This window comes from Sarcophilus harrisii, chromosome 4, assembly GCF_902635505.1.
Source record: "Sarcophilus harrisii chromosome 4, mSarHar1.11, whole genome shotgun sequence".
Lineage (NCBI taxonomy): Eukaryota > Metazoa > Chordata > Mammalia > Dasyuromorphia > Dasyuridae > Sarcophilus > Sarcophilus harrisii.
Genome location: NC_045429.1, coordinates 233,906,609 through 233,930,540, shown reverse-complemented (window position 1 = coordinate 233,930,540; position 23,932 = coordinate 233,906,609). Strand labels below are relative to the sequence as shown.

At 32.9% G+C, this 23,932-nt stretch overlaps 2 protein-coding genes across 2 annotated transcripts in view; both read right to left on the bottom strand.

Annotated features, from left to right (window-relative positions):
* Nucleotides 1-1,817: 1,817 nt before the first annotated feature.
* On the bottom strand, nt 1,818-8,971 carry LOC100921435 (cytochrome c oxidase subunit 7A2, mitochondrial). Its single transcript, XM_012549161.2, has 5 exons — nt 8,876-8,971; nt 5,767-6,091; nt 3,783-3,872; nt 2,697-2,781; nt 1,818-2,020 (listed from the first exon to the last, which is right to left on the bottom strand). The coding sequence occupies exons 2-5, from the start codon at nt 5,782-5,784 to the stop codon at nt 1,962-1,964; spliced, it is 252 nt and encodes an 83-aa protein (XP_012404615.1). The 5' UTR covers nt 5,785-6,091; nt 8,876-8,971; the 3' UTR covers nt 1,818-1,961.
* An 8,776-nt stretch (nt 8,972-17,747) lies between these two features.
* TMEM30A (transmembrane protein 30A) overlaps nt 17,748-23,932 on the bottom strand; it is a 42,921-nt gene continuing 36,736 nt past the window's right edge. Inside the window, exons 6-7 of the mRNA XM_003769213.4 lie at nt 22,421-22,627; nt 17,748-20,540 (exon numbers count right to left, since the gene is read on the bottom strand). Of these exons, the coding sequence (XP_003769261.2) occupies nt 20,347-20,540; nt 22,421-22,627 (401 nt within the window). The 3' untranslated portion in view covers nt 17,748-20,346. The remainder of the gene's footprint in view (nt 20,541-22,420; nt 22,628-23,932) is intronic.

Genomic DNA, 23,932 nt, shown 5'->3' with positions numbered 1-23,932 from the left:
AGTTAGAAGGAAACTAGTCTAATCTTATTTTACATTTTACACTGTAGGCATAGAGTAATCTCTAAAATTACACTCGTGGAAAGTGGCAAAACCACAATTCCAATCTTCACCTCCTGATAGTTCAAGTCAAATCTTTAAAGATTCAATCATTTAAAGACCAGGACAATGGTACCATCAAAAGAATCAAATGCTTTAGTGAAGACCAAGGATGATGAGATCCTTGTTAGGATCAGTGGATTTAGCAATTAATAAATTATGTGTGCATTTTTTTTCCCTCAGTGATAGGAGACTGGACATTAAATATCATAATACTATTAATACTTGGTTATTAGCTTTGCAAAAAAAAAAAAAAATTATATATATTTATATATAATACAAGAGATCTCTCCTGGGGCAAGAGTAGAGGGACAAATTTAGAAAATTAGGTGGTTAAAAATGATAAATAAAAACTTAAGTGCGATATAAGCAAGTAGTTTGAAGGGATAGCCAGATGAACAGTTTTTTGGTTTAGTTGGTTCAACCCTCTCCCTCCCTTTCCAAAAGGATAATGTATGAAGGAAATGCAGTACTTCAAAGAAATTTAAAATGATGAAAGATCCTGCAAGTGACTGAATCAGGAAAACAAAAGTTAATTTTAATAGAACGTCTACCTCCAAATGAGTGGGTTTGCAAAAGGTTAGGTGCCAATTTGCTAAAATGCTGCCTCTCTACATGCAGATTAAAAAACAGTTGCAGCATTAAAGAAACATTTTTGTTGGAACTAAAAAGAAATTTTCATTAAATACATAAAAACAAAAATTTCATCAGTTATTACTGAAGTTCAAATCTAAGCAGTACTGAAAAATTACATCATTGAAAGCAGCCAGCACCAGTAGCTTATATTTGATAATCTAACAATGGCTGAAATATCAGCTTTCCAGTTATTACTTGTCAATCAGCTGTCATGATTCCCATGCCAAGATAATTTTTGATACTAAAACACCCTCTTTTCCAGAAATCAGGCCCTGAGCTTGATATAGACAACCGGTATTGTGACAACCTGTGTAAGCTCTTTCATATTTTGAATTAACAGCAGTTGCATAACTGACTTTTTGGTTATTTTCAAAATTGATACAGTTTTAAGTTCAAAAGAAGGGTAAGAGATTTTCTGCATAAGGACATATTTTTTAATATGAAAAAAAAATTAAGAATCACCTTCAAAGGACTGTTTTTCTTTTTAATTTTAATAAAATAGAAGGCCAGATGATTTAAGTTCAACCTTTTAATTCTATGAAAGTTTTTAAAAAGGTTTTAACTTTCATAAGTATCATTAACCTATTTAGTTCTTACCACAAGGACATACATGTTTATCTTTTGGCTCTGACATAAATATTAAATTACTAATATGAAACCTGTGTTATTTGGAATTCAGATATCCATGATTCTTTTCCATTAATGCTGTAGTTGACAACTGGCACTTGTTTACAGTCAGTTGACAGCCTTTCCTTTATTGAAATATTTCCTGAAATTATTTCAATTACATGAATCAATTTCAAAAGAATTGCTTGCTGACTTTTTTTTTTAAAAAGTAACAGGGACAGAGAAATGTGCTTTTATCAATATTAAAAAACTCCCTCTCCCAAGTATTTAAAATCTTAGAGAATCAAGCTAAAGAGTCACAAAGTCAGTATGTGTCAGAAGCTGGACCTGCACCTAGGTCTCACGAAAATAAAACAAACTGTTTCTCCAATACTTCACTGGGATATTGAAAATAGTGAAAGCTATTGCAATAAAAACACTGACTAAATATTGCCCCCAAATTAAAGAATTAGACAAAGCAAGGTAAAACTGCTTTATTGATTGCAGTTAATACAGTTCAATAAATATTGATCCCCAAAATGAACTCAGCTATTTATCACAGATTGTTCCCTGGAAAGCTGCATGAAGTCGAATCAAGTGACTTCTGTGGACGTAAACTTGAATCAGTTCTGTTTCTTGGGAAATGAAGCCATGCCAAGCTGATAAAGGGCATAAACTGTTCCTGGGATGGGGATAAATAAAAGACAAGTTAGAGGAACTGTTCCAAAATCCAAGTATATAAGTTGAAACCTAAAACAATTAAATCAATCACAATTGTTTTCAATAAAATAAAAATGCCAACAAATGGGAACATGTCACAAAGCAAGTTGTATTTTCATAATTAATATATCTGAAATCATCTCTATGAATACCATAGAAGCCTCAAGTAAACTTGATGACTGATTAATTTTTTTTTAAATATAAAACCTAACTTCCAAATAAGATATGATTCTACTATTCTCTCAACTTGACCAAGTATTGGAAAAGTATAGATCCAAAGACAAAACAGAAAAAAATAAGACACACTGAAGGTAAAGTAAATCACATATATTTTTCTCTCTCCACAATGGCTACAAGTGCATACCTATCAATATCAGTTTCATATCTATTATCATCTCACTTTACAGAAATTGATATAGATTGGAATCACATGGGGTCAAAACACCCAGGGAGACAAAAGCAAAAAGCATCTAATACAGATCAAATTTCATATTTTATTATTATTTTTAAAAATTATTGAGGGATCTTGGTAGATCTGTCAATGAGCTCTCAAGCATTACTTACATCAATTCTTAGATATTTCTTTGTGTGAAATTTCTGTTCTTTGTGAACATTGCCAAGTCTTCAAAATTACTTACCAACAACTGTAAAAAGCATGGTGGCTCTATACAGTAGAGCACTTCCTACCCCACCTTTTAGATGCACTGGAATGCTATCATCCTCCTAAATTAAAAAAAAAAGTATTAACAGTCTTACAAAAAATCTTGGTAATATTCAAGAGACAGAAATATACAAGCTAATAATAATGTAGTTTCCTAAAATGAATTAAGTATTTTCACTAGCAATAATGCCACAAATGTACCTAATAATTTCCTGAAACACCTGGAATTAGTTTACTTGCTTATTAATAACTTTAAAATGTCAATTTTTAAAAGAGTACACAAATAAAAGTGTTTGTAATTATTTTTTAACAATATCAGAAAGGTAAATAATAAAATGATTTTATAACAAGTTCAAATATATTGTGTTTTACAGCTTTGTCAACAGACAATCACAATTCCATTAAACTTACAAAGGAAAACTAGGTTTATTATAAAGAGAAATGAATATACACATGGAACTCAAAATTCACAATCCATACAAAAATTTGCATATTTATGATAGTGGGAAGATGGAAGAAGGAAGAAACACAAATCTAAAGGGGTATGGCACAGGGAAGGAGGAAGGGTACAGGGTAAGCAAAGGTAGGAAAAGGACAAAACCCTTTCTAAAGAAGAGGAACAAGGAGATGACCAAATTTTCATTCTTTTTGTTTAGGAACTTCTAGACCATGAAGACAGGTCTGTTTTTATCTCCAAGAATCCCAGCAGCATAAGCAATTTCTCAGATTAGTACATACTAACTGGTGCCTGTCTTGAAGACCAAAGACACACAAGGTAGTCTAGCTTGGGATACACATAACACATTATGTCAGCTTGAGGGGGGAGAAGGGGAAGGAAAAGCCATGTTTCCTTCCTTGGTTAAAAATCCAATTTTTAACACACATCCCGCCCCGCCTCCTCCCCCTCCCCCCCAAAAAAGGAGAGTAGTGGTATTAGAATATAAATAATTGCAAAGTCATTAAGAGATCTTAAAGTATCATATAAATATAAGGTTATTATTGTTACATAATGAAAACCACTAAAAACGTAATCATTAGATAGTCTCTACAAGAAAAGAAATACCTGGAATAGCTTTTGTTTTTCTGGAACTTTGTTTTTAAACTGCCTGACTGGGGCAGCATTTATGGTCCTCTGGGGAATTTGGCGAAGAGCCTAAAGAAAGAATGTATATTAATAAAAAATTCCAGAACCAAAAGGTGTAAAAGCTGAAAATTCCTTCAGAAATCATTTGGTTTAATGCCACTATTTCTGTAGACAAAGAAAACCGATTCCCGAGTGTGACTTGCCCTGTAAAGTCCACAAAACTTAAGTTATTGATAGTGCTAGAACTTGAACACAAGTCACTGCTTTTTGTGATTTCATTAGTATAGGAAATCTTTGCTCTAAGAATGCATTACTTATCCTGAAACACAAGTGTACTACAGATTTGCCCAGAATGAGAAATTAACAGTGACTTGCCCAGCATTACTGATAATTTGTATCACTATGAAGACTAAGTCAAGTCCTTCTGAGGTCACCTGCACCATACTATCTTTCTCTGCAATTATATTAAGAAGCCTTTTAAATGGGACTAAATTTATCCTGTCAAAAGCAGAAGAAAAATACATGGGAAAATAGATGCAGGAAGGAGCAAAAGAAAAAAGGCAGAATATGCCAAATCTATGCTGAACTCTTCTTTTGTCATCCTGTTCAATGCATTACAAATCCAAAACAAATTATTTAGCTGTAACAAAAAGAATTAAGACAACTTCTATTTAGCTAAAAGGCTTCCCCATAATAAATGTATTTACAACTATGTATTAGGTTGAAATAAGGAAAACTTTCAAAAAAGTTTACTTCACAGAAAAAAAAATGCCAAATAAGTGCTTCTTTTAAAAAGTAAATTAAGTTAAAACGGATAAACAGAAAAGTTAGCATTAAAAATATCCTCTTACTAAAAAGAAAAATTACAAATTTGTGCTCCTTTTCAATTAAGTTAAAACAGATAAAGCACTAGAAAAATTTCTTATTAGAACTAAAAACATATTTTCTTAATCTATATAAACAAAAAATGCCAATGAATTATCGGAAAGACCTACTGAAAATTCAAAGCTAAGTGATACTGAAAAAAATTTACAAATTCAATGGAAACAACCAGCATCATTATCTATAGCTTACACTCTGCAACTGATAGTGGCTGAAATATTAACCTTCAAGAGTGCAGGTTTTTGCAAAGCACTTTTAAAACTTGGACCAAAAAATATATATATTTTTTTGCTTTCTTGTCATCGACCCCGAGTCTCCATCTTAGTTCTGCTTATTTATGTGATCTTGGAAGAATCACTTTATCTGTCTAGGCTTTATTTGTAAAATAAAGTTTTAAAAATCGGTTATTCCAAATTTGCTCTAGGTCCCTTTGGGTAATTAAATGATCAAAAACTAATCCAAACAACAAATCTTTAAAGATTTAAGAATTAGAAGGGCTCTTAGGGAGATTTCTTGTCCATCCCTAACACTCCACAAGAGGATCAGCTCTAAATGACTTGCTTGTCCAAGGTCACAAAGGTAAGTAAAGAGCAGGGCCCGACATATGGACAGGGACAGTACGTTTACATAGATTTTTCATCTCGGGCATCGATGCTAATCCCAATAGTGTCAACTACACAAAATAGGGGGGACAGGAAAAGATGGGCAATACTGAAGGAAGGAGGGTTTGGGACCAGCATTCTCATCCCCCTCCCGCAACACTGATTCTCCCACGCCGTCCTGCATAACAGCGGTACTCTCCATCACCAAGGTTAGCTTAGGCCGGTGACATTCCCCTCCGCCGAGGAGGAAAGCATCAGCCCCTTAAGGTCGGGGGGGGGGGGGGGAGGGGAGAGAATGGGGGAAGGGAGGAGAGAGAGAGGAGAGGCCGAACTGAGATCCCCGCCGAAGTCAGCCAGAGGCCGCAGAGGCCGACCGCCCAACCTACAAAGGTGAGGGCATTCCGGCTCCTCCGAAAGCTAGTGGGTACCTGCCCCTACTGCCCCAAGCCTGAACCGGGCCCCGAGAGTACTTTCCTCACCAGCAAGTTCCGCAGCATTTTGGTCACTTCGGCTCCTCACCAACTGCGACAACTGAACACTTGGCAAGGACAAGAGCTGTACCAGAAGCGGAACCGGAACTAGACCCCAACTTCCCTCGGCAAAGGGCCCGCGCACACTCTCTTGCGCAGGCGTCACTTTCCTTTACGCAAGCTCTCCTCGGCGCAAGCGTTACCGCCCTCTAGCGTAGGATATGGGCGGAGGCAAGTGTAACTTGTCCCCGACCCTAGATTGCTTTTGTGGTTTCGCTCTCTGTAGCTGTCAGTCTTGTCTGGAACTGAACTGATAAGCTGCGGCAGGAAGGAACTGCAGGGGAAAAGATGAGGACATTCGCAAGTCCAAAGAAGTGCAATTTCGATTCGATTCAGTGCAAACTTTGCAAACATCCCCTAGATAATTTTGTTGCAAATACTGGGGGAAATGCAGGGATTAGAAAAATAGTCCGAAAATATTATGGTTTAAAAAAAATCATCTTAAACTTTCTCAATGCAATCCTCATACCCATTACTTATATTTAAAAGAAGAGGAATCAGTGGGATTGAACAAAATTATCCATAGCCTAATATTTCCCCTTCCCCAGCAAAGTGGTGGGAGAAGAGATGCCTTGTGTAATTCTTTCTTTAGAGGCTATTGCAATTTATTTGGGAAGGAATGAGAGAATAACACTAGGAGTTAATTAGAATTTTCTAAGTACTGGTAAGAGGACAAATTTGGGAATTATAAGAAAGAAGGAATAACAAATTCTTACAAATTTGGAGGACCTTTGTTGTCCAGCCAATTAACCCTTTCCCGACTTGGAACATCCTCTACCTTATTCCAGACCGGTAGTTTACAAATTTTCTAGTGTTGAAAGGTAACTTGAAGGCAGGGAAGGACCTCAAGGGTAGAGAACATTAATTACACCATATATTCTCATTGGTGTTATGTGCAAATGTATGGAGATTAGAGGAGATAGAATGGGATTGAGTACAAGTAGGCTAATTTAGGTAAAGCATAAGAGTAAAGAACACGAAATGAGACTGAACAGATAGGTTACAACCAGATGGCCTTATGTAATTTACTAAAAATTTTGCTTAGATCCTAAAGTTTAAAGCTAGAAGAGACTTATCAATTTGATGGGGGTGTGGTCCTTTAAAATTCCTTTCTTTCTGATTCCCAACCCCTCCTAATTAATGTAATTTACATTTTGATTCACAAATTCTGGTCCCTTTGAATTCCAATAGAAGATCTGAGCCAATTTGGGACTACACCCACAGGCCCCTCAAGCTAAATCTCCCATTATAAAAGGGGCTGAACTGGGATTCCCCTCTTTGCAGCGAGGTCTCAAACATGCCAGCCTTCCACCTGGCATGTCAGGACCCTCTGTCCATTGGAACCCTATTTCCGGGTGCCCTTATCTCTACCTTCACCTATTTCCTTAACTATAACCTTATTTCCAAACCCCATAATAAACCTCTTTTATCAATCTAGCTTTTCAGGCCAATAAATGCTTTTATTGGGGACTTGCACTGCCAGTAGACTTCATTTAACTCGATATCCTTGAGCTGAATCCAAAGGGGTTGCAGGGGAACTTCATTTGACTCCCTGTACCCCAAACCTGCCACTAGCCCTCAAACCCTAATTTCATTTCGGTACCCCATATCTAGACCTCATCAAATTTATAGATCATCAACTTCCAGCCCTTTTATTTTGTATATGAAGATTAAAAACCCTTGAGGAGTTGTGACTTAATAGGTCACATCTCATTGATGAGAGCCAGAATTCAAACTCAAAGCTTCCGATTCCAAAATCTAGTGTTGCTATTCCTGTTTTATTTAATAAGCAATGGGGATCTCCTGAAAGTTTGCAAAGCAAGGCTTTAATTAGACTGAGCTCTTCCTGAGCTAATGAGAGTTTTTCTGGCGTAGAGGATAGATTTAAAAAAAGAAGAAAGAACTTGTCTCAGAGCTCTCAATAGAGAAAATTGGGCACCTAGTCTGCAATTTAGCTTCAAAATTACCTGGGCTATTGAGGGATTAAATGATTAGCCCAAAGGCAGGTTTTTGTGAGAATTAAATTATATTGTTATGCCAAAATTCCCTTTTGATTTCCTGACCTAGTTTCCCCATTGTCCTATTTAGTTATTCTATTGTTTGATGTTTGAAATAAAGGTCTACCTCAGTTGCTCTGCCCCAAAACCCCAGGCTATAATCATTCCCTCTTAAATGGTTGAAGAGATAAAGATTTTATATCTTTAGGTTATAGACATTCCTTCTTAATGTTTGACAGTATAAAAGTTTATCCATTTTAGATGTTATTAGAATATCAGTAGTCTCTCCAGTACCACCCCCTCCATTGTATCATTCCAGGTACCTCCCCCATTATGTCATTGTTCTTGTTAATCCACAAAAGAGTCTTGCTGTCTAATGCTCAAAGCTGGACTCTGAGATAATATCCTCGTCCAGCCCTGGGACCAAGATCCATTTGGTCCCTGTATATCTCTTCTTTTAATAAACTATTAAGTTGGTCTCTAACCTCTGTCTTGCTCAGTTTCTCCGGCATTACAGTATTATTTACCTTAATAGGTCTCTTTATTTAGATTGTTTAAAAAGGAAGGATGAAACTTAATTGAAGGAATTGTGAGACAAGGGCAATAAGGAAGAAGGTACAATGGCTGTGTCTACTAGTTTCTTCCCCCTCAACCCCATAGGCCCTCTAGGGTTGCACCTGTCCCCAAATCAAGACAGCAGCTAACATCTCCAAAGCAAAATGGGAAAGGAGAAAAATACTGTTATCTGACAAAAGGGCTTCTCCATCAAGACTCGGTTCAAACCCCACTTTTAGCAAAGGACTTTTCCCAGTCTTCACAGCTAATATTTTCCTCTCTAAAATTACCTTATATAGATATTTTTGTGTAGATATTTTGTGCCTATTTATTTACAGTTACAGTCATTAGAATGTAAGCTCCTTGAAAGCAGTAACTGTTTTCTTTTTTGTTGTTGTTTCAGCATTTTAGTACAGTGTCTGGGTACATAGTGAGAACTTAAATACTCATGGATTGATATGATGGTATTAAGCAGGAGGAGGGAGGACACAGTTGTCCCTACTTACAGTCAGCTACAGTGACACAAATTCTGGCCAGTTTGAGGAGTGGGAGTCTGTGATAACTTAATCACTTCAGGGAGCAAATCTGATCAAGGAAGCTAAACCAGGGGTAAGTATTTTTACAGGGAGGTTATGTATGGCAAGTCCATCTGATTGGTTTTCCAACTTCTGATGTCATAGTCAGGGAAATGTCAATTAGATAGGAAGATGAAAGTCTCCAGAACTTGGAAGGTTCCAAGCACTGAAAATTCTAGCTATGGGAAAGGACCCTGGTAAAGAAGTCTGTTAATAAAGGCTAAAAAGTATTTCAAAAAATCAAATGAAAGCACTAGGAAAAAATACAGAAAAAAGTTTTCAATAGAAGACTTGAAAAGAGAATTAAGATCTCAGAACAAAGGTACAAAGAAACAAACTCTCTGAATTGACCACATACATAGACCACCATAATAACTTAATGAGACAAGAAAAATTAAAATAAAAAGACAGGAAAAAAAAACAGAAGAAAATAAAAGATATAACAAAAACCGACTTGGACAACAGAGCAAGAAATAATTTAGGAATCATTGGATTACTCAAAGGTATGGCCTGAAAAAGTGTCTATATTTCAAGAAATAATAAAAATAAACTGGTCAGAACTCTTAAAAATTACATGGCAAAGTAAAAATAGAAAAAAAAAAATCCATTGGTAACTGCCTGAAAAAAAAAAATTCCCAAAAAAGATTGATAAGATGGCATAAGATTTAGCAGTCACCATTATAAAAGATTACAGAATTTGAAATATTCCATAAGGCAAAAGATAAAGATTTACAACCTCAAATAACTTAGCAAAACTGGGTATAATCATAATAGAGGGAAAAATAGATCTTTAATAAAATAGAGGGTTTCTTTCTCACTAAAAGATCAGAGCTGAATAAAAACTTGGAATAAAGGAATCAAAAGGAACAACATAAAACAAGTAATATAAAGCATATAAGTGAGAAATCTTGGACTTGAGGATAAACTGTTTACCTTCTTATATGGGAAAATAATACATACATACCTTCAGAATTCTCATCATATTCAAGTCATAGAGGGAATCTAAACAGAGGGCCTGCGAGTGGTTTTGTTATATCTTGATTTTGAAAGAAAAGAAAGGAAGATGAAGAAAAATATTCTGGACTAAAGGAGAGAAAAACATGTGGGAAAGTGACTCACTTAATTGGGACTGAACAAATAAAAGCTTATACAAACAAAAGGAAGAGATAGGGAAAGTGAGCCATACTTGAACATCATTTAATTTGGTCAAAGGAGGGAAGAAAGGAGTAGTAGGGTATAGAAATATTTGAGTCAACAATGAAATAGGGAAAGGAGGAAATAGAAAAGGAAGGTAATAAGGAAGGGCTAACCAATTCAGAAGACTGGCTTGAACCTATTAGTGGGGAAAGAGGAGCAGGGAACTTCCAGAAGCAGATTATATCAAACCTTAAACTGAGCTCACTCCTTTCTTTTCACTCTGTTCTTTATAAAGAAGGGGCAGAAAATTAAGAGAAGAAAAAGTATGTGAATAAAATGTAGAGAAATATACAAATAGCTATCATAATTGAATATGATTAGAAAGAACTCATAAAATTTAAGAGAAAAGCATTATGGATTAGAAACCAGAATCCAATAGTTTTTTATAAGAAATACAAGTGAAATAGAAAAATGTACACCGAGTTAAAGTAAAAATATTATGCTTCAGCTGAAGCAAAAAAAAAAAAAGAATTTGCAATCATCAAAAAAAAAAAAAAAAAAAAAAAAAAAAGAATTTGCAATCATCAACCATAGACAAAACAACAGAAAAAAAAGGGGGGGATAAACAGGGAAACTGTATTTAGCTGAAAGGTTAACTAGACAGTATCAATAGTAAATAAATGCATGCTATATAACATAATATCTAAATTCTTAAAAACTCCAAATAAGTTAAAAAAAAAAAAAGGGGGGGGGGAATAGCTAATCTGTAAAATATAACTTACCCCTCAAAAACCTTCTTAAGTCTAACCAAAAAGTAAAAAAGAACATATAAAGAATTTTAGAAAAGTTAAATAAAATAGATTTAGAAAAGTATTGTTTGGTACATAATACACACTTGTAAATTACCCTAAGTAATCCTGTGTTTGATAAAGGCAAAGAACCATACTTTTGGGACAAGAATCATTATTAGACAAAAATTACTGAGGAAAATTGGAATGTAGTTTGGCAAAAACTAGGTATAGATCAACATCTCACACCGTATTCCAAGATAATGTCAAAATGGGTACATGATTTAGACAAAGGTTGATATAAACAAATTGGGAGGCATGGCATCTTATCTGTGAAATCTATGAAGAAGAGAGGAATTTATGACAAACAAAAGGTTAAAAGTATTATAGGAAGTAAAATTATAAATTTGATTACATTAAATTAAAAAGATTTTGCAAAAATATCCAATGGAGCTAAAATTAGAAGCAAAAAAAAGTGGGAGGGGTACATTTTTTTACAGCAGGTTTCTCTGATAAAGGCCTCATTTTTCAAAAATATGGAAACTGAACCAAATCTATATAATAATGAATTATTTCCCAACAAGCAGTTTTCAGAAGAAATCAAAGTTCTTAATAGTCATATGGGGAAAAAAAATGCTCTAAATCACTACTGATAAGAGAAATGCAAATTTTAAAAACTGAGGTACATCTCACACTTATCAAACAGACTAATATGGCAGTAGGAAAACAATAAATATTGGAAGGGATGTGAGAAAACTGAGACACTAATGCACTACTGCTAGAATTTTGAACTGGTTCAACCATTAGAGAGAAATTTGGAACTATATTCAGATTGTAAAACTATGCAGACCCTTTCAGCCAGTAATACCACAACTAGTTCTATATCCTAGAAAAGATTTTTGAAAAAAAAAAGTATCTATATATACAAAAATATTTTTTACTACTTTTGGGGATGGCAAAGAATTGGAAATGGAAAGGATGTCCATCAATTGTGAAATAGCTGAACAAGTTGTGATACATGACTATGATGGAGTGCTATTGTGCTATAAGAAATGATAAGCAGGATAGTTTCAGAAATACCTAGACAGATTTATATAAATTAAGAGAAAGTGAAGCAATCAGAACCAGGAGAATAGTGAATCCAATAATAGCAATTGTGTATGATGTGATCAATTATGAATCAACTATATTCATTCATTCATTCATTCAGTTTTAAAGTCTAAAAGACATGATGAAAAATCCTATCCCTTCTTCAGAGGAAGAGCTAATAGAGTCTGAAAGCTGATCAAAGCATACCTTTTTTAAATTCTATTTTTCTTGGGTTTTGGTGTGTTCTTTTACAATATGGATAATATGAATATGTTTTGCATGGTTACACATATATAACCAATATCAAATTGCTTACTTTCTTTGAGTGGGAGAAGAGGGAGAAAATCTGGAACTCAAAACTTAAAAAAAAAAAAAATGCCAAAAATTGTTTTTACATGTATTTGAAAAAAATAAAATATATTAAAAAAAAAAAAGAACTTATATATGATAGACCTCTGGAAAATGTTGAAAAAGGGAAGTATACTTATTTCTCAGTTGTGTGAAATTTTGTGAATAACTGACCACATATTAGGGCATAAAGATTTCACAAAGGCAGAAAAAACATTAAATATATCTTTTATAGATCATAATACATTCAATAAAGAGCTATTTAAGAAATCATTAAAATTAATTTGGGACTAAATAACAATAATGAAGAATGAGTGGGTCAAAGAACAAATCAGAACAATTAATAAAGACAACTTTGAAAGTCTTGGATTTCTGATCAACATGATGACTTCTCACTATTTCAGGACTCATGATGAAAATGCTATTCATCTCAACATACAATGACCAACCACTATTTGAGAACTCATAATGAAATATACAACCCCTAATCAATAAAGATTGACCAGTAAAGGACTAGGGAAGTTGGGAAACGTGGCCAAATTCGGAACTTGTTTTGCATGGCCATATATTTAGAGGTTTGGTTTTTTTTTTTCCTTTTCCAATGAGGGTTGAGGGTGGGAAAGAGGAGATTTGTAAAAAAAAGATATTTTAAAGTTTCATCACATATGGATTAATGTTGCTTTTTAAAGTTTGACATAATTCTCCAGTAAATCCAGTGGGTTTCTTTAAAGTTCCTTTTAGTGCTGCTTTAGAACATATATGTTTATTTATGCATTTCTTTTCTACTGCACATGGTTAGATAAATGTCTTAATTATGGAAATTACTTGGAATTCAATGGAATAAGCACAATGCTACTCATAAATAGGACCATTTAGAGAATCAGCCATAAGTAATACTTGTATTTGTACTTTTAAAATTTGTATTCTATATTTTGTATAGGATATCCTATGTAACACCAATAAGCATTTTTTGCAGATGTCCTTGATCTATTCTTCTCAATGTTGATAACCAAAAAGCACTGATCAAAAGAACTCTATTGTTCTCAGATTTTCATTGATAACTAGAAATATGATCATAAAGATTTCATAGAAATTTGATATATGAAATGGTAATGAAGTTCATGTCTCTTACATTTATTTGAGATCATAGTCTTTCTGATTGTTTCCAATTTTTTTTAAAGAATCTTCCCCAATAGATATTAAAATTTTGTTTTTGCATACTTATGAAGATTGTCTCTGACATGGATTTTTTTAAAAATTTTTTATTTGTATATGTTTGCCTAGATTCCAACATTGTTCCCACTTACATCTTTCTAAGGACCACTGTCTCTTCCTCAGAGTACATTGGCGAAAGAGATCATGAAGGTTAAATACACTAGTCCTCATCACTGAGCATCTAGATTACACTATCTTATAATTTGGTATTGATTTTTATCTTTGTGAACTGACTACACATTCTGAAATGTTTTACATCTGTAACCATTAATTTCCCATGTTAATAATTGGTTTCATTTTGGTATGTGCATTGCTATTCAGTATGAATCAAGTATGGCATATTCCAACCCTTTTTTAAAAAGTTTTATTGATGTGTCATTTTTACATTGACCTAATTCCACCTGTATCCCTATCTCCCTTCCACCCAGACACCCATCCTGTAATAACAAAGAATTTTGCAAAAAGAGAAAAATCAGGAAAACTGATGAATACCAAAAAATTTATATACACTCAATATTCCACACATGGACAGGTGGTATCTCATCGTTTTTTAATTTTACAAGATTCATTCTCAATTGTTTTATGATTGCCCTTTTCATTTAAGACATTGTGTGTAAGTCATATGTGCTTTCTTGTGTCAGCATACTTCAATTTGCATCACCCTATCTTTCCCCGACTATTTATCATACCCATTATTTTTTATAAGACAGAATTATTCCATAACATGTACCACCATTTTTTGTCAATTCTTCAACAAACACATTTGTTTCCAGTTCTTTGCTGCCCCAAAAGTACAGAAAATATATTTTGATGTCTGTTTCTGGTTTTGTTTTTGTTGGGTTTGGGGATTTTGTGGGGTTTTTTGTTGTTGTTGTTGTTGTTGACCTCTTTGGGGTCAGAAAGATCTCTGACTCAAAGGATTCTGAACTGCCTTCCAGAATGATTGCATGAATTCACAGCTCATTCAACAATGCATTATGTCTGTCTTTCCACAGCCCCTTCTTTTTTTATCATTGTTGCTAATTTGCTATGTGAATCTCAGTTATTTTTTAAAATTTGTCTCTCTCCTACAGTATTCAGTTGGAACTTTCTTTCATACAGTTGATAATATGTAATTATTTTGAAAGGTGCATATTCATCTCCTTTGCCTACTTGGAGAATAGTTTTTGGCCTTAAGAGGTCTTAAATATATTGTTTGATGTGTATATTTCTTGCATACCAAATTCTTATGATGAATTGTGCTATCTGAATCATTAAAATTTGTTACATAACTTTGACTAAGTCTTCACTGGGGCAATATAATCCTTTTATACCCAATTCACAATCCAACAAAATATGGTAGCTTTTCCAAACTTTTTGATCTCTTCTCAAAATTCCCCCTCAAAATGAGAACATTTACTTATTTCACTAAAAATAATTGGGACCACATGCAAATACTCCCATTTCTCTCCATCTCACATCTCTCAAATGTCTTCCCCAATACTTCTTCCTTTATTTGTATCTCATATGAAGAGGCGATTCCCTCTTATCAAGACAAATGTCCCATATGCACACGCTCCCATTCAGCAGATTGCCTCTTCCATTTCCCCACATTTTCACTAATTTCCAATCTTAATGGGCTGCTTCCTTTATATCGTATATAAACACATCTATATATCTCCTATCCAATTCCACCACCCATTTCCTCACTTGATCCATAAAGCTGAACTATTTTCCTTCTCTTTTGTAGTTAGAAACTGACCACACCAAGGCCTCCACTTCCTTTTTCCTCTTAAAACTCTATAGCCTGGCTTCCAATCTCATCACTGAATTGAAATTGTTTTCTCCAAAGTTTCAAATAATTTCTTAATTGCCTTTTCTCAATCTTCAACCTTCTCGACTTCTATGTAGTCTCTGACACTGACAAAGAACCTCTTCTCTTTTATACTCTCATCTCCTTTGATTTTCCTAGCACTCTTCTATCCTGGTCCTCTTGCATGTTTGTTCTTTCTTAGTCTCCTTTGCTGAATCTTCCAGCTCATACCTGCTAACTGTGGATGTCCCACTGGGCTCATTCCAGGCTGTTCTTCTCTTCTGTAGTTATACCATTTCACTCGGTAATCTCATGAGCTCCTGTGGATTTAATTATCATCTCTATGCTGATTTTCAGATCTGCTTATTCAGTTCTAATCTCTTTCCTAACTTCTAAACTCAAATCTCCTATTCTTTAATAGGTATCTCAAACTCAGTGATCTCTCTCCAAATGCTCCCATCTTCCTAAATTCTCCATGGAGTCCACCACCATGCTCCCAGTGATCCAGGACTCATACCATAGGGGCTATCCTCAATGCCTCATTCATACTACTCTCCCCAATATTTACTGCTAAGTCCAGTAAATTCTACTTTTGCAAGTCATATACCCTTTCCTCTTTTGACATTGACATCATCCTGGTACAGGCCCTCATTACTTTTAATATCCTGTTGGTTGGTCTCTCTGTCCCAAGCCTCTTCTCACTCTAGTTCATATTCCATTCAGCTATTAAAGTAATCTTTAATTAAAAATTTCTCTTACCCATGGATGTAAAAGTCATTATATACTTACTTCTCTTCTAATTTTATACATGGCACGATCTCTTACTATGCAGGTCATGTTTCCATCTTGAATTTATGATACAATATAGTATATGATACAAGTACAAGCCTAATTTCTGTAAGACTTCTTTCCAGTGCTCCCGGAAATTCTTATTAGACAGTGTGTTCCTCAAGTAATCCATGTTTTGGGGTTTAGCAAATACTGGGTTATTAAGCTTTATTATTTCTGAGTCTTCCTTTCCTAATCTATTGATCCACTTTTCTATTTTTTTTAACCAAGACCAAATTTTTTTGATAACTGCTGCTGTTTAAAATGTATTTTGCAGTGGGAAGAGCCACTTCACATAGAAGTATGCTCTGTTTCTGAAAGTATTCATGAAATTAAAATGTGTAATTTTTTCAAGTTTTCTTCCATTTCTTGATTCTTATCCATTTTCCAACATAATAGTCTTCCCTCTGCTCAACTTGGCTTTGAAGTCACTGAATATTTTTTATTTCATCTTTTGCAACAAATGCTGACACATAAGCTATAGTTATGTTCACCAGAGTATATCTGCTAATGTTCAATATGTGCAAAACAATGTGAGATGATCAAATGTTACATAAATATTTTATTTTATATTTTAAATTATATATGGAAGAACAAATAAAACTTTTCCTCATATTTTCATCTGTAGCAAGACAATCAGTATGTATACAGTTTGATTCTTTTAATCAACTTAAATGTTTTTTCAATCAAAATCGTATACTTAAGAGGGTCAATAATTAAAATAATGTTGCAGACAGACTAAGAAGTATGCAATTCGTTGTACCCTCTGTACCTTTCTATGCCATTATGCCACTGCCCTTGGACATGAACAGCACTAAGGGCTCTTTGCATTTTTATCACTTTCATGCATTGGTATGGCTAAAAGATTTATAATTTAATGGCCAATTGAGTTTGTTCTCCCCTTGAAGAATCTTAGATAATAACTCAGGGTCATCTTCGTACAAGCATAAGGCAGTGAAATTAGCAATTAATGGGGGAAAAAAAACTATCTTGCCTTCAAAAAATCTCATTTAGTCATTGAAAACATAGCATCACATAAGAATGCTAAAGCAATGTTTCCAAACTAGACATTAGAAGATCCAGAAGATCACAAAGAGAAGAGTGACCAAACTGGGTGCCTACTCACTAAGAATTTCTCCCTCTTCATTCAAAACTATCAGCACACTTCTCAATCCCAAATAACCTTTCCTATATGCCATATCTCATATCTTCTTCACATCTCTATTGGACTATTTTTACTTCTACCTAATACTAACCTTAAAAAGTTTAGTTAAGAATTCTGGTGAGAATCTAATTTCTTAAATAGTTAAGAAAAAGGTCTCTTTAGACTTTAACAGTTTTCAAACATAAAAACACTAATACATTCTCTGCCCATCCCCAAACGTAGCAGTTATGGATCAGTTTGTATCACCTAAAATTAATGCATCCTTATTAGGAATATCTATCAATTTTAAAAATTATATTAATTATACTAAATCTCACATTGCTAGAAATATTACATGAAATATAAGGAATTATTAACATTTATTCATTGAGCTTAGGCTGCCATTGAATCTGAATTTCATCAATAAACCCAAGATATTATTAACAAGACATGGCCAATATACCAAAGTAAATCCAGTTTGTTTTTATTAAGCTGTAACAGATGCTAACAAAGTAATCTCTCAAAAATACAAAGAAATTTCATCACCAGTCAATAAACAAATTATATTCCAATTTAACTCTCCCTTTGGTTAAATATTTCTCTACTAAGTAATATGCTTTTCAATTAAAAAAAGAAACCTGCTTTATGATTTCAATAAAATTTCTTAAGCCTTTATTCACTGCATAACTACTTAAAATGGGAATCCTTTTAATACCTCAAAACATTTCTTCCAAGTTAACCCACAATCTTTAATGTATTTACTAATCTTCTCCAGCCTATAAATTAGGTGCCTTAAAATTAAGTTCAATTTTTTAAAAAGGAGAATGTCACTAAAAAGCATGAAAGTTGGCATAAAGCCTGTAAGATAAAATATTTTTCTTTCCTTATCCTTCACAAAGACCAAATAAATATTCCATATTCATTAGATTTAGGCAACAGTAATTTTTATATGGCTCAAGTAAGGGAAGATAAGAAAGGATTTAGGTCTAAAACATATTTGTAAGATGGATAAACTTCAAAGATTCCATCTTCAATACAGATTAGACAATTGTGGAAAAGCTCTTCATTTGTTCATTTAATGGCATCCTCTAGTCCCTCAGATTAGACTAAAAGATGGAAGATTTTAGACTAAAAGATGGAAGATATTTCTCCTTATACTCCTTGATGTCAATTTATACAAGTGAGAATGAGAGAACCCCATTAAATGTAAATCCTAAAGAAATAACTTGTCAAGTAGGATATTCCAAATGTTGAAAACAAGTGACAAAATCCGTGGGCTAACAATTTTTTAAAAGGCTTTTTATATAAAGAATACATTATACAGCTGTAGAGTCAGATTTTTAAAAGTTTCCGTGATAGTCACATATTAAGGATGCCATGCAAGTCATTTTCTTATGAATGAATAAGGTCAGTGTATGATTCCTATAATCAAAGTGTAAATTTCTATAATATATTAAGATGTGTGGCACCTTTTATACTATTAATCATTATGTTTTTAAATAAGCATATATCTAATGAAAATTAATACAATACCCAGACTTTTGATTTAAAACACAACATGGGATAAACCGCAAATTCAAAATAAATATACCTTTTTCTATGTAAATGTACAGATACATATACTGAAGATTAAATTTATTAAACAAAAATATAATTTGATTAATCAAGCCATCTTTTCTTATTAATTAAATCATACATTTTCATGCATGTAGAAAATAACTTTACATCACTTCAAGAATAAGTTTCATTAACAAATTACAGCATTTATTTAATATTGGATATGTATAATTTACCAAGATAGCTGCATATACAATAACCTCCACCATATACATTATAATTTATTATATGCATAATCTTCCTCAGAATTTAATCAGTAAGTTTTAAAGAACTTCGTTTAAAGTTAACACCTAAGAAGACCAACTAAAGGAATTGGCATCTTAATTATACAAGAGGCTGAACATACACTCATACTTCACATCTATGAAAAATGGAGTAATTCCTAGGTAAAAAGATTAATATTTTTAATGTGTTCTGGACTACAGTTTTAATATACAAGTCAAAACACTTACCTGTAAAAAATAAACTTAAGTTTGAGATACTTCCAATGGTGATGCAAATTTCCCAATGCTAAACATCTTGTAATGAAATATGAAAAAATTTGAGCATTTAAACTTGGTTTATCCTTGGGCACAAGTACTCTGCCACCACAGAATACTATTTTCCCATTTCAACTTCTCTTCTTTCTTCTCTTGTGAAGAGGAAGCGCCAAGGGAAATAAATGACCAAGACTTTGTGAAACATTTAAAGTTACCTGGGACACCTGGCTTTACTGACTTAAAACAAATAAAAACAAGAATTTAAAATTCTATCCAGAAGGTAAGTGGCCTACTCTCTTTAGACATGACTAATAATTTATTCCTATGCTACGTATGTTAAACATGTCCTATTACATCAGAGCTAGGCTTGACATAGATCTCTACTGGATAAACTGAATCTACTAACCACCTTAACAAAGATGGTACTTGAAGCCTATACACACAACATATGAAAGAGAGGAAATATTTTATTTAGATCTAGCTTTCTTTATCTTCTCAAAACCTTTCAACTCCTGAAAGGATATCAAGTCATAATATATTCTTATACATCTTGTTATCCTTTTCTTCATACAATAAGCATACTTATACAGCATTATGTATGTATATAATATTACCCATAGAGCACAAATATTAAAGCAGCAGATAACATTACATGGGAAAGAGGTTGTATACATCATGTGGCCTGTCTAATAAAAAGCAAACACAAAAAGCCATTTCAGCAGTCACAGTGTTGATATGATCAATATAGTTACAGCTAGTTTTTGTTGATATACCCGTCATATTTTCACAAGTCATCCACAGTGAAGAAGCATGAGACAAGGCTCTTTAAAAAAAAAATTAAGGGGGAAAAAAAGAGTTATGCAACCAGCTTCAGAAATGACATACTAACCAGATATTTAGCATTTAAGTGAGGCTGGATTGGACTGGCCTTGATGCACATGCAGATTTCTTTTCAGAATACAAAATTAATTGGGAATGTCTGCACTATTATTTCTGTTTCCATATTTATGATGAATTACTAGTAGCACAACTCCCAAAAGGAAACAAATGGATCCAACAGTGATGTAAGCAATTCCCAAAAATGGATTTTTTCCTCCCATCCATGAAATGGTGCTCAAGATCATCCGTTTTCGTCCATCAAAAGTATGTACAGGATAATCTGAAGATAGTATAGGAATATTTTTTTATGACAAGTTAGCTTATTTTAAAAACATTATTTAAATTAGTATTTTACATTTTTACAATTCATTAGCAACAATTAATTTATTTCACTTTGGCCCTAGGATATAACTTCCTGACAAATATCTAATGGAAAATAAATTCTGAGATTCCTAAAAAATTATCAGACATGCTACATTATAAGACTGAGGAAGATTATAAGTTATTTTCAATAACCATAAGGATTATGTAAGTGTATGACACAATGATTTAAGAAATGAGATTGTTTCAACAGTAATTATTTAAGTATTTAGATATAAAAACAATACAGACATTCTTTAATATTTCAGATCTTATTTTTAATATTTTCATGTAGCTTTTCTGTTTTCCATTTTTAATATTAACTTTTGTGATTTAAGATGGTTATAACATAGTAGGAATATGGTTGATATTCAGATATTAATTTCTTTCACTATTTAATATTAAATGGGAATTTATTGTTTGATTTATAAAACAATCTCTCCTTTTACATATATATGATTAATATATATACACACATCCATACATATATATACCTACATACTTATGTATATAAGTAGTGCATTGCAAATCTTAAGCACTGTATATCTGTAAGTATTTTTGTAAGTTTACTACTATTACTAAAATAAAAGTATATTTGGTTTGTGTTGTTCCACTAATCACTTTGGACATAAGGACTCAAGGAAGCACTTCATTTGAAAGCATTATTAAATTAATTGAAAGCATATTAATTTGGTTATATGATACTTGATGAGACATACACACATATATATTATGAATCATATATATTAAAATTTCATTTGATTTGCAATTACTTAAAAGTTATTTTTTAACCTTAGAAATATATTTAAATATGGGCCAGTACTTAAAGAAATAAGGAGTTATAACTGGTTTTGTTGATAATTTTATTATTTTTTACTAAGGATGAATAATAATCATCCTAAAATTTTATTGTTGCTCAATCATTTCGGTCATATTCAAGTCTTCATGATCTCAACTGAGGTTTTCTTGGCAAAGGTACTGGAATGGTTTGCCATTTCCTTTCCCAACTCATTTTACAGATAAGGAAACTGAGGCAAACAGTTAAGTAACTTATCTAGAATCACACAGATAGTAAGTATCTGAGGCCAAATTTGAAATGATTTAAGTGTTTTATCTAATGTGCGACCTACCTGCCCTTACTCTACTACTAGTAAGAGATAGAAGGCAATACTGAGAGATTATCTGGGACTCTTGGATAAATTAGCATTTTTAAACTTCAGAGATGAAAAATTACTAGTACAAAAAAAAAAAAGTTTCTTAAAATTTAAACAAAGCATATATGAAGTAAATTAACTGTATTCAAATGAAATGACCCATCCAGAGAAGCAATGTAGTATAATAAAGAACTGGCACTGAAATATGGAAGACCTGAATTAAGTCCTATATTTGACATATATTGGCTCTGTGAAGGAAATCACAAGTCCACTCCTTATCCATAACTCATTCATAGTTCTTATGAATCATTAACTAGTCTCATATTTTCAACACATTTAAGATACCTGATCATTGCAGCATGCTAGTTTATGAGAGGATAAATTTTAAGTATTTTTGCCAAGCAATGTACATGAAGCCCTAATGCAGCACTGGGAATATATTAATGTCATTTTCAAGGAATTTTCTGAAAGCTACAATTTGTACAAATGAAAGAAAAAGCATACTCTTTATCAATATCCTGGGGGAAAATAAAAGCAAATAAATAATATTACAGTGACATGTAATAAAAAAGAAAGTTCAGCCAATAAGACAGTGTTTAATAATACCTCAAAGAACTTTTTATAGATCTGTAACAAAAAAGGATACTGTAAGTGATTCTCAAAAGGTATTGTCCAACAGGTAAAGTTGGATGCAATACACCCTTTTTTTCTATCAGACGATAAAGTTTACGAAACGTAGGTAATGCTGCAGTACGCATCCATACAATAAAATCCTCATTTATAAATCCATTGTTTTCAGGATCTTCATCCAATTCATATACTGGTTTGGGCCAGTTTAAAGGCTTTGTCGTACCTACGGGAGAAAGGAGCAAAACTTTCATTCCATTAGAAAAGTTTCATCAAAAGAAAAATATACACACACATGCATGTGTGTGTGTAATTAAAATATTTAAGATTCTTTTTCTAAATCTTGAAGATTTAAATATAATCATATACTAAATAATTTGGAATTTCCCATTTTGCAAAATACAAACTGATTACATTAATAACAATCTTTAAAATGAACATTTAGCCAATTATAGAGCTGGCATATAAAATACTAAAATAAGCAAAGGAAACATTGGAGTACCTTTCAAAAGACAATTTTTAAAATGTAAAGATAAGATAATGGTAAAAATAGGGTACACCAAGAACAGGATAAACTTTTGATTTAAAAAAAAATCATCTGATATTTTTATTTTTAGGAGAAGACTCAGCCACAACATGATATAACAGTAATTTCATCAAACTTAAGTGTAAGAAGACTTGAGTTTGAATTCCAGCTCCAATGTAACTATGAGAACTTAGGTTATTTAATTTATCCTTGGATTTTTTTTTTTCCTGTAATATCCAGATAATAATACGCTGTCTGCCTCAGTAGTTATTATATGGAAAATATTCTGTGAACAACTCTAAGGCAATCATATAAAGATTTATCTAAACTTTAAAATGTACAATGTTTATGAAACAGTAATAACAACAATTATCCCTTCAACATTATGGGATGGAAGGGCACAGCACCTTCAAATATGCAAAAACCACACAAAATCTTTTGGTCCTCTCTTTGTTCTAGTGAAGAAGTCTGAATTATTATGATAATGAAAAATAAAATATATTGTTATCATGCAATACCACACATACATTTCATGCATTTCTGTGTTTCTAAACTTTTTCCCATCTGTTGGCTTTCATATATTGTCTGCAGCTTACACAAAACTCCCAAAAAATTCCCATTTAGTTTCTTATGCCAACCCATAATATATCTAAACTTCAATGGGGAAAATTACAAAGTGGAAGGGATAATTGTAATTTCAGGATTAATGCAGGATATGCAATGCAATGCAATGCAAATGCAACGCAGGATGCAACATACAATCTTATGAACTGACCCAGAAACACTAAATTAGGTGACTTGCCCATCCTGAACATAGGTCTTTCTGGCCCAAAGCTACTTTTATTATACTCACTATTATATTACCAAAACTGTTTCTAAAGCATATTAGAATTTACTTGTGGAGAAAAAAGTAAAAATAACAAATATTTAAGCTTAAATGCATACTTCAGGTTATGTGTTTGGGGGAGGGAAGTGTTCAATTTTTTTGTTTTATTTTACAAATTT

Coding starts and splice junctions, on each gene's coding strand:
- LOC100921435 (XM_012549161.2), bottom strand. Junction 2,782..3,782: donor AAAAACAAAAGCTATTCCAG/GTATTTCTTTTC, acceptor TTTTTAATTTAG/GAGGATGATAGCATTCCAGT. Junction 2,021..2,696: donor CATGCTTTTTACAGTTGTTG/GTAAGTAATTTT, acceptor TCCCCATCCCAG/GAACAGTTTATGCCCTTTAT.